The sequence below is a fragment of the Gobio gobio genome, assembly GCF_949357685.1.
Source record: "Gobio gobio genome assembly, chromosome: 4".
Lineage (NCBI taxonomy): Eukaryota > Metazoa > Chordata > Actinopteri > Cypriniformes > Gobionidae > Gobio > Gobio gobio.
In genome coordinates this window covers 15,240,725-15,255,790 of record NC_137100.1, presented here as the reverse complement: position 1 = coordinate 15,255,790, position 15,066 = coordinate 15,240,725, and the positions used below count along the sequence as shown (strand labels likewise).

Genomic DNA, 15,066 nt, shown 5'->3' with positions numbered 1-15,066 from the left:
AAGCCTTGGTTTGTCTTGGTCTCAAACCCTGAAAGCCTCTGTCTTGTCTTGGTCTCAAACCCTCAAAGCCTTAGTCTTGTCTTAGTCTCAAACCCTCAAAGCCTTGGTCTTGTCTTGGTCTCAACACCTCAAAGCCTTGGTCTTGTCTTGGTCTCAACACCTCAAAGTCTTGGTCTTGTCTTGGTCTCAAACCCTAAAAGCCTCGGTCTTGTCTTGGTCTCAAACCCTCAAAGCCTTGGACTTGTCTTGGTCTCAAACCCTCAAAGCCTTGGTCTTGTCTTGGTCTCAACACCTCAAAGTCTTGGTCTTGTCTTGGTCTCAACCCCTCAAAGTCTTGGTCTTGTCTTGGTCTCAAACCCTTAAAGCTTTGGTCTTGTCTTTGTCCCAAACCCTGAAAGCCTCGGTCTTGTCTTGGTCTCAAACCCTAAAAGCCTTGGTCTGGTCTTGGTCTCAAACCCTCAAAGCCTTGGTCTTGTCTTGGTCTCAACCCCTCAAAGTCTTGGTCTTGTCTTGGTCTCAAACCCTCAAAGCCTTGGTCTTGTATTGGTCTCAAACCCTCAAAGCCTTGGTCTTGTCTTGGTCTCAACCCCTCAAAGTCTTGGTCTTGTCTTGGTCTCAACCCCTCAAAGTCTTGGTCTTGTCTTGGTCTCAAACCCTGAAAGCCTCGGTCTTGTCCTGGTCTCAAACCCTCAAAGCCTTGGTCTTGTCTTGGTCTCAAACCCTCAAAGCCTTGGTCTTGTCTGGGTCTCAACCCCTCAAAGTCTTGGTCTTGTTTTGGTCTCAAACCCTCAAAGCCTTGGTCTTGTATTGGTCACAAACCCTCAAAGCCTTGGTCTTGTCTTGGTCTTGGTCTCAACCCCTCAAAGTCTTGGTCTCAGACCCTCAAAGCCTTGGTCTTGTCTTGGTCTCAAACCCTCAAAGCCTTGGTCTTGTCTTGGTCTCAACACCTCAAAGTCTTGGTCTTGTCTTGGTCTCAACCCCTCAAAGTCTTAGTCTCCTTGGTCTTGTCTTGGTCTCAAACCCTTGGTCTTGTCTTGGTCTCAACACCTCAAAGTCTTGGTCTTGTCTTGTCTCAACCCCTCAAAGCCTTGGTCTCAAACCCTCAAAGCCTTTGATATTGTCTTGGTCTCAACACCTCAAAGTCTTGGTCTTGTCTTGGTCTCAAACCCTCAAAGTCTTGGTCTTTTCTTGGTCTCAAACCCTTGGTCTTTTCTTGGTCTCAAACCCTCAAAGCCTTGGTCTTGTCTTGGTTCCAAACCCTCAAAGCCTTGGTCTTGCCTTGGTCTCAACCCCTCAAAGTCTTGGTCTTGTCTTGGTCTCAACACACATTGTTCTTGGTCTCAACTTGGTCTTGGATTAGGTGGTCTTGACCACAACACTACTACTAACTAAAGTGAAATTGATCACACCTGACGTGGTAATTACAACTTCCCAACTCGTAAATACAAACTTCCCAGGAGGAATAATAGAAATCTAAAGCTACGAGATGCAGCCACATTGGCAAAGATTTACCCAAATAAGAAAAAAAGATCCATTGTCTATAGTCAATTGTCAATAGTGTCGCAATGTATTAAGCACACCTAACACAGAAGTCATTTTCAAACCAAGCAGCTGTCAGTTGGTCAACGTGGCAAATTTGTGTGATCAACTTGAACCTTTTGTGAAATCTGCTAGGGAAAATCTTGCCCTTACGTGAAATTTCCAATCGAGTGGATTCCTATTGAAATGACTGGATTTCACCCAGTAAAATTCACAGGACAACAGTAAATTTGACCACAATTAAAGACGATATTTATATTGATATTGAAATATTACAGCTAGTATTGTAATTGTTGTGTTTTTTATAAAATAAAATAAATATGCAAAATAAAACAACTTGGTCCACCTCTGAAATTACTTCTGTTTTCTGCTGATGTTCCCCTCTCGATTTTGGGACTTTCCTAAAAACATGTACGTAACGCCCAAATACTTATAATACAACAAATTGCTGAAGGACATAATCAAGTCCCAATTTTTTCCAGTTACACACTGAAAATGTTTTGTTTACACATAATTCAGTGTGATTTTGACAAACAACTAAGAGTCCATTAATTTTCAGGGCAGCAAATCATGAAACGATCCACTAATGTCTAAATCCAATCATATTTAATTTGCAATAAAAATATTCAATTACCCATTCAGCACAGCATGTGCTCCAGAGTGACCTTCATAAAAGCTGTGTGAATAAATAATGCAAGATTTCCCTTTAAACAAGGGACCAGATGTGAAGCACAGAGTAGTCTGGCTGTCTGTTAAATGGTGATATATGGAATTACGCTGAGTAGAAAGCTAATTCAGGCTGGCATAGAGTGCACGCTGTTGCGGCCAAATGAACTGTAATCATATTTGTTCAGCAGCGGCTACGGTCAGAGATCTAAGTTAGGAGTCCGTTTTTCCAGGGTTTTTTTAACTCTAGGTCTGGGAAAAGCAGCATATCCCAAACAGATGCACAACACCGAACAGGCAGACAACGGAAAACAATAGATGGGATGTGGGAGGACATTTCCCCTGACTTCTCTTTTGTTTGACGTTCTGAGAAAAGCTGGCTCCAATTCAGCCCTAGTAACGTTTTACTCATTTCCCTCAGCTGTTATTTTATATTCAAATCATTAGAGAACAAGTGCCAATGGAGCAACATACAGCAGCTCCAAAAAATATGAGAACACTTAAATACTCTGTCATTGCATGAGATAACACTTTTATGAGCCATTTTTTAACAATGATTTACCAAGATGATTTTTAGTGAGTTTAATTTTCAAGGTGTCCTGGCAGAATTACCACATGGTGTACTTCAACACATTAAATAAAGGCACTTCACTATGAATTGAGAATTGAGAAACTTTCTACATAGTGAGCGAATAAGGTTGTAGGGCTAGTTGTTAGTGTCTTTCCAAATGAACTTTTATGCATTTCATGTTGTTACACTTAACATGAATTATTTACTTGTGATTTTGCCTCACTAATAAGCACTCTTATAATGCAAACTAAAAGACATGCTTTAAAATGCTTATACTTTTTCAGAAAATTTAAATACTTCATGTTTTAAATATTTTTGTATTGCTTTATATATTTTATTAATTATTTTAATATTTAATATATAGCCTATCTAGTTGAATTCATCAAATTGAAAGGGGTTAGGCTGGTACTTCAGAACATAGCTGTCAACCCTCCCGTTTTTTCCGGGTTTCTCACGTATTTTAGCTCTTTTCCCGCTGTCTTCCCGTTTTAGTATTTTCCCGTAAAATATCCCGTATTTTTACGTTCTGATTGTGTTAACTCAGAACACGCAACTATCTGGTTTAGTGCCAGAAGACGCGAATGAGAAGTCGCGCGCACTGTGAGAAAATTTGTCTGTGCACTCATCCGAGAGCGCGCACGTCTCACAGCGCGACAATAGAGTCTGGGAAACTACGTCATTGCGCATTGCATTATGGGAAGTCGCCGCCATGTTTTAGGACACGCTCAGGAGCGTACAATGATAACAAAGGTGAATCACCTGAGGAAAAAACGACTGTATTTACTTTAATACTTTTTAAGAACTCTTGCTTGCACTCACTTATAATAAATTGACTAATATTTGAATCTCTTACGTTCATGAGCGCTCAGTCGTGCGGCCAGGATCCTGCACATATTCATCACGTTTCATGCAATCAGAAATCAGACGGCCGCCTTCCATCGCACCACACATTGGTTTGTCTTTTGCAGTTTATTTTTTAATAGCCTAACTAAAAAGTCTGTATCTGATATATAAAATAATAAATATACTTATAGCTTGATCTCAGCCAGTGGATAATTTATTCAATCAACATAGCCTATATCATATCGCCCTAATTCCTTAACGTTAAAGCATTAAAGGATAACAGATTATGGCTCGTAATGCAGCTTTTGAAATTATTTGTATTTGAAAGCGCTTTAGCCTACAGTACTAAAAAGTTTTACTGGACTTAAATGGAACAAGTACAATATTTCCTTCTACTGAGAGAAGCTGAACAATGAAGCATTTGCAGACGCGTTTCATGCATTATTTATGGTGTGAGCACATTCAAGCGGTTCAGAAAATATTCATCTGTAATATCGGTTATAAATAATAAATACAAATTATAAAGACACATTTTGGCTAAGTTGTTTATTTCCGAGTGTTATGCTGCCTTCACGTGCTCTCGGAATTATTGTAAATAGGAGTTTCCTAGGTAAAAATTGCACGTGAACGCGCTCCACCCCTCGAAATATGAACGAGATGAGTTCATACTTAATAACCACATAATCACGACTTTAGAAGTGGGAATTGTCAAATTTCCGATAGCACGTGAAGGCAGCATTACTTTCACTTACTTTTGTTATTTCCAAGCTGGTAAACTGAAATATTGCGCATGATTTGAGATATGTTTTCCAAGCAGGTTGTAAGAGAGGCTATGACAGTTCATAACACAGCAAGCGTTCACCATTCTAATGTGTTTTTAACTGTATAATACAAGTTTTAAAGTCTACCTCCACTACTACTCATTCTCTAATGTAGTGTCTGTGTCCTAAAGTCCGCGAATGCATTGCGTTGGTGACGTCACGTTCCCATTCTCTATATTGAGTTCTCTTTCAAGTCTTGCTCTTGAACGGACAAATTCACGCAAAAAGTATGTCAACATGTCCATATTGATGAGTATTCTAGCAGACATAGTCTGTATATGGCTTAAGTAAGCTTTATACAGTCCAGAAAACTAAAGACGACGCATATCCGAGGTCTTAAAGGGGCAGTAGCCTTTACAGCTGTCTACATCACTCACTGCTCTTGATTGAATAGCTTTTGTAAGTTTAATATGATTCATCTTTAATTTATACAGTCAAATATGCAATGTTATTTTACATTTGATTAATTTCTGTACCTGAAAACTAATGTTAGACGTACTTGAAAAACCTGAAAAGCATAGTTTATTTTATTAGTATCTTTGCTCGATAGTATTTATTTGTGCTGCTGCTTGTATTTAAATGATTTGTTCGTATTATTTTCTTTTTTTTTATTTGACAGTAGTCCTTTTTTCCCTGAACATGGCAAATACTGAACCGTACCGAAACGGTGAACCTAAAACCGTGATACAAACCGAACCGTGAGCAATCTGTACCGTTATACCCCTAGCGTAACGTATGATAAAATGATTGAAAAAAGGTTGGGAAACACTGTCTTAGGCTACTATCGAAGAAGAAGAAGACAGTTGCAGCCGCGGGCGGGAGGAAGAGGGAAAAAGTAGCGGGAAGTAAACTTCAAGGAGAGTATAGTAGATGAGTGTGATGTGCAATGATGGATCAGGACGCTGACGGCCAAAATCTAAATATTTTGTGTAGTTATAAACTCTTTAGACTCTTTTTTTTAAGTTTGTGGGTAAGAATCGTGTAAAAAAAATCCCTTATTTTGTGGATGGATTCCGGGAAATCTCCCTTATTTTCAATGTTCAATGTTGACAGCTATGCTTCAGCAGTGTGGAGATAAAAAAAAAAGTAGTGCTCAATTATTAAATAAATGAAACATCATTAGATAAGCTTCTGTACTACACTTTTCTTTGATCTCATTCATCAGAATAACAGAGCAAACAAATTACATTATAATAACACCAAAAATAAGCAGTTACAAAAACCAAGTCTTTGAGGTTTTAGCGTTATTTTTAGGTTTTCAAAAATAACATGCTTGTGTCACTCACAGACTGTCACACTGTTTGTTCCTTCTGTTGTGTTTTGATTCTGTCACATGTTACTTTGTCTTAAGGTGTGTTCGACATCGGCTGCGGCTGGATGCAACCGATCGGTGAGAGTAGCCACGTGCGGGCGGGGAGGAGCTGCAAACGGAGACGTGAAGTCGGACACTTTCTGCTTCCCGCAGTGACGCTCGCGCTGTGTTTGCATACTTTATCACAGCTGAAGTTAAATAAATGCAACATTTGTCAAATAATAGTCAATGCAACATAGTCCAACAGATACCTTTCCATCGGCTGTGAAGGTGAAGAGTCATGAGACAACTCCCATGATTCCACACTCAATCCAAGCTATGACTTTGTTTTGAATAAGTGACCTCTAGCAGCGAAACTTATATACTGTCCCTTCAATATAAACACAACTGCTCGTTTGCACAGATCTGTTAATAATATTAACATACGACTTTTGGTTTCATTAATGTATTAGTAACATGAACTAAAATTAATGTTTTAGAAGTATTTTCAATGTAGGTATGGTGCAATGTAATGTAGTTAAAGGTGCACTGTGTAAATTTTAGCGGCATCTAGTGGTGAGGTTGCGAATTGCAACTTCCCACCTCTCACCCCTCCCTTTCGAAGCACATAGAGAAGCTACGGTGGCCGACTCAGGACAAAGATCTCGTCGTCTTTGTCCTGTAGAGAGTACTAGTACTCTATAGAGGAGTTTGTCCTTTTAGGGCTACTGTAGAAACATGACGGCGCAAAATGGTGACTTCACTGTAAGGGGACCCGCGGTGTATGAAGATAGAAATGCCTCCTTCTAAGGTAAATAAAACAAAACGGTTCATTATGTAAGGTCTTTATACACCACTGAAAACATAGTTATGTATATTATATTGCATTTCTGTCAATAGATCTTCATAAATACTACACACTGCACCTTTAACCAAATGGAACCTTATTATGTGTTACTTTCTGTGCATGTACTTCTGCTTTAAAAAAAAAATGCTACTTGGTTTGAAAAAGTGGCACAAGTGCATGGTTTACTCCTTGTAAAATCTCAAGAGATTAGAGATATTTTTCATGATACAACATTTGGCATGAGGTGTTCGACTGAACTTGAAAACTACAACATGTAGCTACATGCAGGATGTTACCGAACAATATTTATCCAGCCATAAATGATGAAATGCTGAGGGAGGAGTTCAGGGTGTGATGCACGGTCACTGCTCCATTATTATCATTAATTTAACCTGGCTTCCTGTGTGATAAGAGCTTTCTGAGCTCCTGGCTTTTCTGTTTGATGAACTCAACCAACCTGAAAGCTGGCCTCAATACTGAGCAGAACGTTTACACATAATCAGGAGCGCATCAACTGGACAAGCGATATCAACCCACAACACAACATTTTACGATAGCTTCAAGCATGAGGTAGATCATTACAGCTCCTGTCAGCATCTCAGTTTGTGGTTATCTTTCAGGGCAAGGGGCTGAATGACCTCCAGTGATGGAGATGTATCTGGAACAGGGGTGAGCTTCCACTAGGCACAGACGGTGTTGGGTCCGTTACCAACTGCTTCAGGGCCAGCAGCTGCATATGCTTCACGGAAAACTGGATTTATCTCACTTCGAGTCTTCGACCTCTATTTCTAAATCATGAGGCTAAATGTAACAAGCACCCCCACATATCCAGTTTTTAATCAACGTAATCGCTAAATAAAACATGGATTTAATCAATGGGAAGCGTGAATGGCACCACAGAGCAGCTCATATGATTAGAACAGGCTCCTACAGAGATTTCCAATCAAATGTGTGAGGCCACTCTGACACACACTGAGACTTACGCGCGCGCACGCGTGTGCGTGTGTGTGTGTGTGTGTGCGGTTTGCAGTTATATTCATTGATGATCGAGCGAAATGATACAGAAATAACATTCCAATCAATTGTGGGTGGATGAGAGATGAATCATTGTGTTTGTTTGATAAAGACATTTTGCGAGCGCCTGGCTGTGGGCTGGGTGATTCATTCCAGTTGCCGTTTGCCACACGCTGTCACTGACAGGGGAGCAGAAGCTCATTAAATATGCAAATCTTATCCAATCCTAGCCGTGGGCGTTTACTTCCAAGTCTTCAGTGCGGCACGCCCATCAAAACCGATCATTTTTCAGAGAGCCTCAAAACCAAGGCATAAAATAGCCTATTACTTATTCATTATGATGTTTTTGAATGTAAATACCACGCGACCTCAGACAACAGTGTACAAAAAAAACAGTTCATGACACCTTTAAAACAAGAAAAAATATCTGCCAATGAGTAAAGAATTTAAAGTGAAAAGTGTATTTTTCTTACCCCATTGGCAGATATATTTTCTTGTTTTGAGCATGTAGTCACTTAATTTTTATCAATGTTTCAGAAAGACTTTTCTGCTCCTCACATAACTGTCTCTTAATTTAAGAATGTTTAAATATTTGTATTGGAAAACAAGACAAAGATACTGAGATAAAGGGTACAAGGGACCTGCAATCAAATACCCCATATGGTGCATTTACATTTAATCATTTAGCAGACCAAAGCGACTTACAAATGAGGAGAGCAATAGAAGCAATCAAAACCATACTGTGACTAGTCCCAGTTAGTTTAGCACAGAACACAAGGTTTTCTTTTAAATAGATATATATATAATAGTAAATGTTAGTATTAATGGGCCAAGTGTTGTCGAACTGGACACTATAATAACTATACTGTAATAAAGTACTTAATATATTAATAGGCTATATACAAATAGTGAGTTCTTCATTCATTGTCACTGTAATTAACACACTTATTATTGTTTAATTAGCTCATAGTAAAGGAATTGTTTTTGGCTGCTGTCCGGGGGAGGGCTTCGAGCTCGGAATTTGGCCCGAACCCAGAGTACCCCCCGTGCAGGCCCGGATTAAGAACATGTCGGGCCCTGGGGCTATGACAAACCCAAGGGCCCCCATAGTAGCCGATCTTGGTGCCATAACGTTTTCTACCACAGAAATAATTAGTATTTTTTTTTAAAACAAAATTTTCAAAGCACCGAGATACAATGAGTATATACTGTCTGAATTTTCTATTTTAATATTAAGTAGGCCTATATTTTTTTTTAATTTAATTTCTGTGTAAAGCACTTTGAATTGCCACTGTGTATGAAATGTGCTATACAAATAAACTTGCCTTGCCTATATAAATATTCCAGGCTGCAACACATTAACAGCATAAACGCATTAACTCCAGATTTGAGATCAAAGCCCAACCGGTTTCCAGAAAACTTTTGAGCATGCAACTGCCTTTTTTTGGAGGAACACTCCACTTTTTTAAAAAATAGGCTCATTTTACAAGTCCCCTAGAGTTAAATAGTTGAGTTTTACCGTTTTTGAATCCATTCAGCCAATCTGGCCGTACCATGGCTGCAGTGGCGCAATGATTCGTTGGTATTCTGTGAAACATGGTGGTAGTATACTCCTTCGACTTACTATCACAGCCCTTTACAACACACAGAACCATGGCTAATCACACAGGTAAATCCACAACACAATTTGTCGGCTGCAAGCCTGAAACTTTCTCTGCAACTACACAAACTTAGTGCCGGTCACATTGAAAGTTACCTAGCTGGGGGCTACTTTCAGGCGCTGCGTAATCTCATTGCGCTGCTGCAGCCATGGTACGGCCGCGAAGATCCGCGACTATTACGCAGGAATGAGAAAGTAGTTCCTAGCCATATAGGTGTGTAGAAAATCGCAACTTTTCATTTTCAGTTGGTCTAAGCACACGATGAAACTGTAGAAGAGTCAAGTTTTAAATAGGAAAAATATTGAAAGTGTCTTTGGTCATTTTTTGAATGAGATGCTAATGGACTGATCAGAATCAATGATGTATGCTAAGCTATGCTAAAAGTGCTACCGCCAGATACAAAGATCGGCTGAATGGATTCAAAAACGGTAAAAATCAACTATATAACGCTAGGGGACTTGTAAAATGAGCCTATTTTCAAAAAAAGTGGAGTGTTCCTTTAAGGAGTTTTAAAACCTGTGAGGTCCCAAATTTGAGGTATTTGGGGGGGTTTGTGGGAAAATTTTGATTTTTCTGATCTGTATATGTGCATTTTAAGATGTTTGAAGGCTAAAAAAATAAAATAACAAATAGCTTTCAAAACCATGTTAGTGGGCAGTAGATTATCTGTCACACCTGCTCTCTCCTCATTTCATCACTCTCTCATTCTCATTTCCATCACTCTTTCACTCTTTTTTTTCTCTCTCAGTCTCCTTCTCTTGCCCTGTCTCGCAGCAGCTTCTGTGTACATAAAGCACTCTACTGGTGAATTATTTCACAACATTTATTATATACACCTTGGAAAAAAGACCTCATAGCTGGCTACGGCCATCATGTAGGCAGCCTACAGTTTACCTCAACACTTCAGTTTACATGGTCTGAGCTTTTCAGTCTGGTTCAGCTAGTTGCTGTGCGTGAGACGATCCAGCTGCTCTCGCGCTGCGAGTCTGTTGGATGCGCGCGCGGTTTAATCAAGTAGCGCCGTTTCTTCACCTGGCTTTTGACACATTGTTACATTTTGTAATATTCGCATTGTTTTATTTTTGTAACATCGGTCACACTTTAGATTAGGGTCCATTTCTCACCATTAACTATGACCTCAATAAACTATTTACTACTTATTATTATTTATTACTTATTAATAGTTTGTAAGGTAGTTGTTGTAGTAGGTATTGAGTGGGATTAAGGGATGTAGAAAAACATCATGAATATTGAAGCACTGCATGATTGGACTAGAAAAAGATATTCATCCATAAAGACATAGTGGTTTCTTATAACTTCATTAAGATCAGTTGCTCACCCCAGTTCTGTCTCCAGAAGAACTCCAGGCTCTTCTGAGAGGAAAGGTGTTTCTTCACTGAGTAGTGCACTCTCTGGATCAGCATGTTGGAGAGACCGGCCTGTCGAAGCAGGTAGGTTTGGGTAGGAGAGTGACCGAAGGGATCCACAGCCCAGCCAGTCTTTGGTTTCACTCCTAGGTATACAATTTTAGGTTGAATAAACCAATGTATATATTTCAATCAATTGGCATTTGTTTGGAGTCTCTGGCTGAAATTGTCACCTCTTTTTAGCCTAGCTATAGTGTCAAAGGGCTCCAAGTCTCTCCAGTCAATGTATATTTCAGCATCAAGTTACAAAATACGCACTATTACATACTAAAAGTGTGTAGTACTATAAGTGCATTTCACCACTATATGTAGTTAAAACATAACATATTGTCTTGCGCCATTCGTTTTAGTAAAATAATTATATATATTACAAAATCTGATCATAATTTTTTCTACTTACTGTAATAATAATTTGTTTTTTATATCAGAATATAAAACATGCCGTGATTATTTAACTAGACGTAAAATGTATTTTACTTTATTGTATTTTACTGCTCTGATTGAAAGCAAATTATAGATATATTAATATACACTACCATTCAAATGTTTGGGGTCAGCTTTTTTGGGGGGGGCTGTGGGGGAGTTAATACTTTTATTCAGCAAGGATGAATGGGATTTAAGAATGTATAATATTACAGAATTTAAATTTCAAATAATTCCTGTTCCTCTGAACTTTCTATTCATCAAAAAAATGAAAAAAATAATGTATCACTGTTTCCACCATTTTTAATTTCATTGATAATAATAATAGAGCATGCTTTTTTGAGCACCAAATCAGCATATTATAATTATTTCAGAAGGATCATGTGACACTGAACACAGGAATAATCGCTGCTGAAAATTCAGCTTTGCCATCACAGGAATGAATTACATTTTAAAATATCTTCTAATAAAAACATTTATTTTACATTTAAATAATAATTCACAATATTACTTTTTACTGTCTTTTTTATCACATTAATGCACATTAATTTAGTGACCATAAGATACTCTTTCAAAGACACACACAAAAATCGAACTGAACACAAATTTCTGTACGGTAGTGTATATACAGCATTTATTTTAGCTATATCCCTTGTCGCATTTTCAGAAAACGCTAATACAATCATAAACTTCATGGAAAAGAGTAAAACAGGAGACGCCAGTAATCTTAAAGGGCATGTGTACCCTGAAGAGACCTGTGTTTATATTCATGAGAACATGAGCATGAGCAAACCATAACTCAGCAGCAAAAAGTTCTCCTGATTGTAATACTGGAAGCATGGCATCATCAGCTAAACAAGTGCTGTTTGAAATCCAAAGACTCATTGTAGTATCCGTCTCTTCAATCAATCTATATTTGAGAAACCGGTCTACTGACAGCTGAGATATCCGGAGAGCAGATGGTAGAGTGGATGTGTAGTAATGAGAGCCAGGGCTATGCTCCATGTTTTAATACACTAATAATGAACATTGAAAAAAAAATCTCCCAGAGGTCTTTGAGCCAATATGGGAAGCATAAATATGTAAAGGAGCTAAAATTCCTTATAGTATTGCAGTTAAGAGGTTTAGCATTCTGGGTTTCACAACCCACCTCTTGAGCTGGGGTTGATTCAGAATTTAAATGGGTCTGAAACAAGATATTGTAACCCAGTTCAACTTACGACCGCCCACAGTCCCTTAAAAAGGAAACTGGAAAGTTCTTTCTTGATATAATAAGTTCTAATCTAATTGGCTGACTTTACATAACTCCTGGGTGTAAAAGTACACAGCCTTTTTTTATCAATCTGCCAAAACAGTTGCATTCACAAAAAAAATTCTCACATTGGTATAATAATATATATGTTATGCAGCTATGAGGTAAACATGAAACGGCTCTTAGATTTGATGTGGAGTTATCAACCACTCTGTTGTTAAATAAAGGAAACAAAAGGGAAATAAAGAAGAAATACTGTAAATGTACATACCCAAATTCTTTTCCAACCACTGGTGACCTTCAACTAACTGATCTATCAATGCAAAGTAGTGAGTGTTTGCTTCATCAGGCATCACCCAGCCTCCTGTGGCCACCTCGAACTGACCGTTCTCTACAAGCCTGTAACAGGGAAAGAGAGTAAATGACTGCAAACTGCATTCACAAACACATTGTACTTCTGTAAGGATTTGCTGCATCAGGAATTGATTGGATCATGAAAAGCAGGTTTGTTTTCATTTATTAAAACTAAGGGTGCTTTCATTCTAGCACTTCTGGTGCGCACACAGGTTTGGTTCATTTGGATGACGTGAACGCTGTTTTCTGAACTCAGATGCACACCCACAAACCGCCTAAAAAGCATAGTCTGGGGTACGGTTCATGTGAACTCTGGTACAGTTCGCTGCTGATATAAACTGTATTTGATGATGTATTATTCGATAAAACTGTGTGTTTGTGTGTATTGAAGCATGACTGACGCACTGCAAGCAGAGAGAATGTATATCTAATTTCTGCTTGCTTTGACGAACGGTTTGGGAATCGAACAATACAGTGTAAACACAATCCAGTGGGGGCAGGGGGAGGAGGAAGCATTCAGTCACGGGTTTGGACCAGGCAATCGAAATCGAAGTGTGAAAGCACCCTAAAACTAACAAAAACGATCTTTCTTCGGAGCACTGCACATTAAAGAACATGGGTTTTTTATTTTATTGTGGCCATGAATTAAGAAATTGCTTCAACAACTTGATTTGTGGACACATTTTATTCATTTGTTCCCTAGTTTTAGTTCAATCGAGACCACTTTGTACTGATTTGCTTCCTTGTTTTAGATAAATCATGACCATTGCTGTAATAATTTGCACCCTCATTTTAGTTAAATCATGGCTCTGTTGGGTGTGTTCACACTTGGCATAGAATAAAACGAACCCTGGTGCGATTGCTCTGTTAGTGCGGTTCATTTGAATAAGTGTGAACGCTGCCATCCGAACCCTGGTGCGCACCAAACAAGCCGACAGAGACCTCTGAAAAAATGGGTCTCCGTCCACTTCCAAACTCTGGTGCGGTTTGAATAATATATGAACGCAACACGGATGAAAGAAATGTAAACGAACCAAAAACAGGTTCCCAAAGATGCGACCCTAAAAAGGACAGAATGTTCACGGATACCTGTTTTTTCAGTACCATGTCTCCTAGCAGAGTTTTTGTGTCTGTGTGTGTAACGGAGGGATTCCTGCCGCTGTTTTGACTCCTTCACGAGTTCTCAAAATACCATCCTATGTAGGCTACGCACATACAACAAGTGCATCTATCCCAGCACACAGCATTGTTTTGGATTTTCGGAAGTTCTGTCTCAAAATAGACAATACGTCATAAAAGCTGACCAATCAGGTTGTGAACATATCCCTATGCCTTTAGGTTTGTTATCTTTAGGTTAGGTGATACAAATTCCAATCTGAATGCTGTGGACCAGAACCAAGCGAACCAAACTATTAGTGTGAACGCATCCTTAGTTAAATCAAGACCACTTTCTACTAATTCACTCCCTCGCTTTAGTTAAACTGTGGCCCTGTTGTACTAATTCATTCCCTATTTTTAGTTCAATCGAGATCACTTTGTACTAATTAGTTCCCTAGCTTTAGTTCAGTCGAGGCCACTTTGTACTAAATCTCTCCCTCATTTTAGTTAAACTGTGGCCCTGTTATACCATTTAATTCCCTAGTTCAATCAAGACCACTTAGTACTAATTCGCTCCCTCGTTTTAGTTAATGTAATATTAATACATTTCAATATTTGATTTACATTTTTGAGTTGCCACTTGATGTCCAATGTAAAATCTGGGTCCAAAGGAAAACCAGAATGAGAACCACTGATTCAAAAGTGGAAGAGTCTGTTTGGATGAAGACATCCCATCTAGAACATTATTACCATTTGATGAAAGATTATGAAGACAATTTACTTTAGAATAACATGTACAATAACACCAGGAACGTAAAGTATACAAGGTCAATTTTGATGTTTTTAAACTAACATAAGCAAAGCTTTAAAGAAGACAAAAGAACTGAAAATGTTTCACCAGTGCAACATCATTGACAGCTTTTCTTCAGGGTTTTCATATACAAAGCACTTTCCCCACATATGTAGCATTACACACCAACACAGTAACCAACATTTTTCTATATTTTCAGATTTATTGAGCTATGCCGCTGCAAACTAATTATTTTCTTGAACAGAGAGCAGACACCTTGGGTAATGGCATCCCTTATTAGAAGTAGAGTTCTCCAGGCCTGATTGCCAGTCAGCAGCTTTTCTCAGTAATGCTGAATATTTCAGCTGTGAATCGTATAGCGTGGCCCTCTGGAGGCCAGTAATAAGAGCGGCGGTAGCAAAACCAAGAGCACTAGCTCAGCACGTAACTGACAGAAACTTTCAAAATT

At 38.7% G+C, this 15,066-nt stretch overlaps 1 protein-coding gene across 1 annotated transcript in view; it reads right to left on the bottom strand.

Annotated features, from left to right (window-relative positions):
* Nucleotides 1-15,066, bottom strand: part of man2a1 (mannosidase, alpha, class 2A, member 1) — a 98,498-nt gene that overhangs the window by 50,891 nt on the left and 32,541 nt on the right. Inside the window, exons 5-6 of the mRNA XM_079815521.1 lie at nt 12,627-12,754; nt 10,593-10,766 (exon numbers count right to left, since the gene is read on the bottom strand). Coding sequence (XP_079671647.1) covers nt 10,593-10,766; nt 12,627-12,754 — 302 coding nt within the window. The remainder of the gene's footprint in view (nt 1-10,592; nt 10,767-12,626; nt 12,755-15,066) is intronic.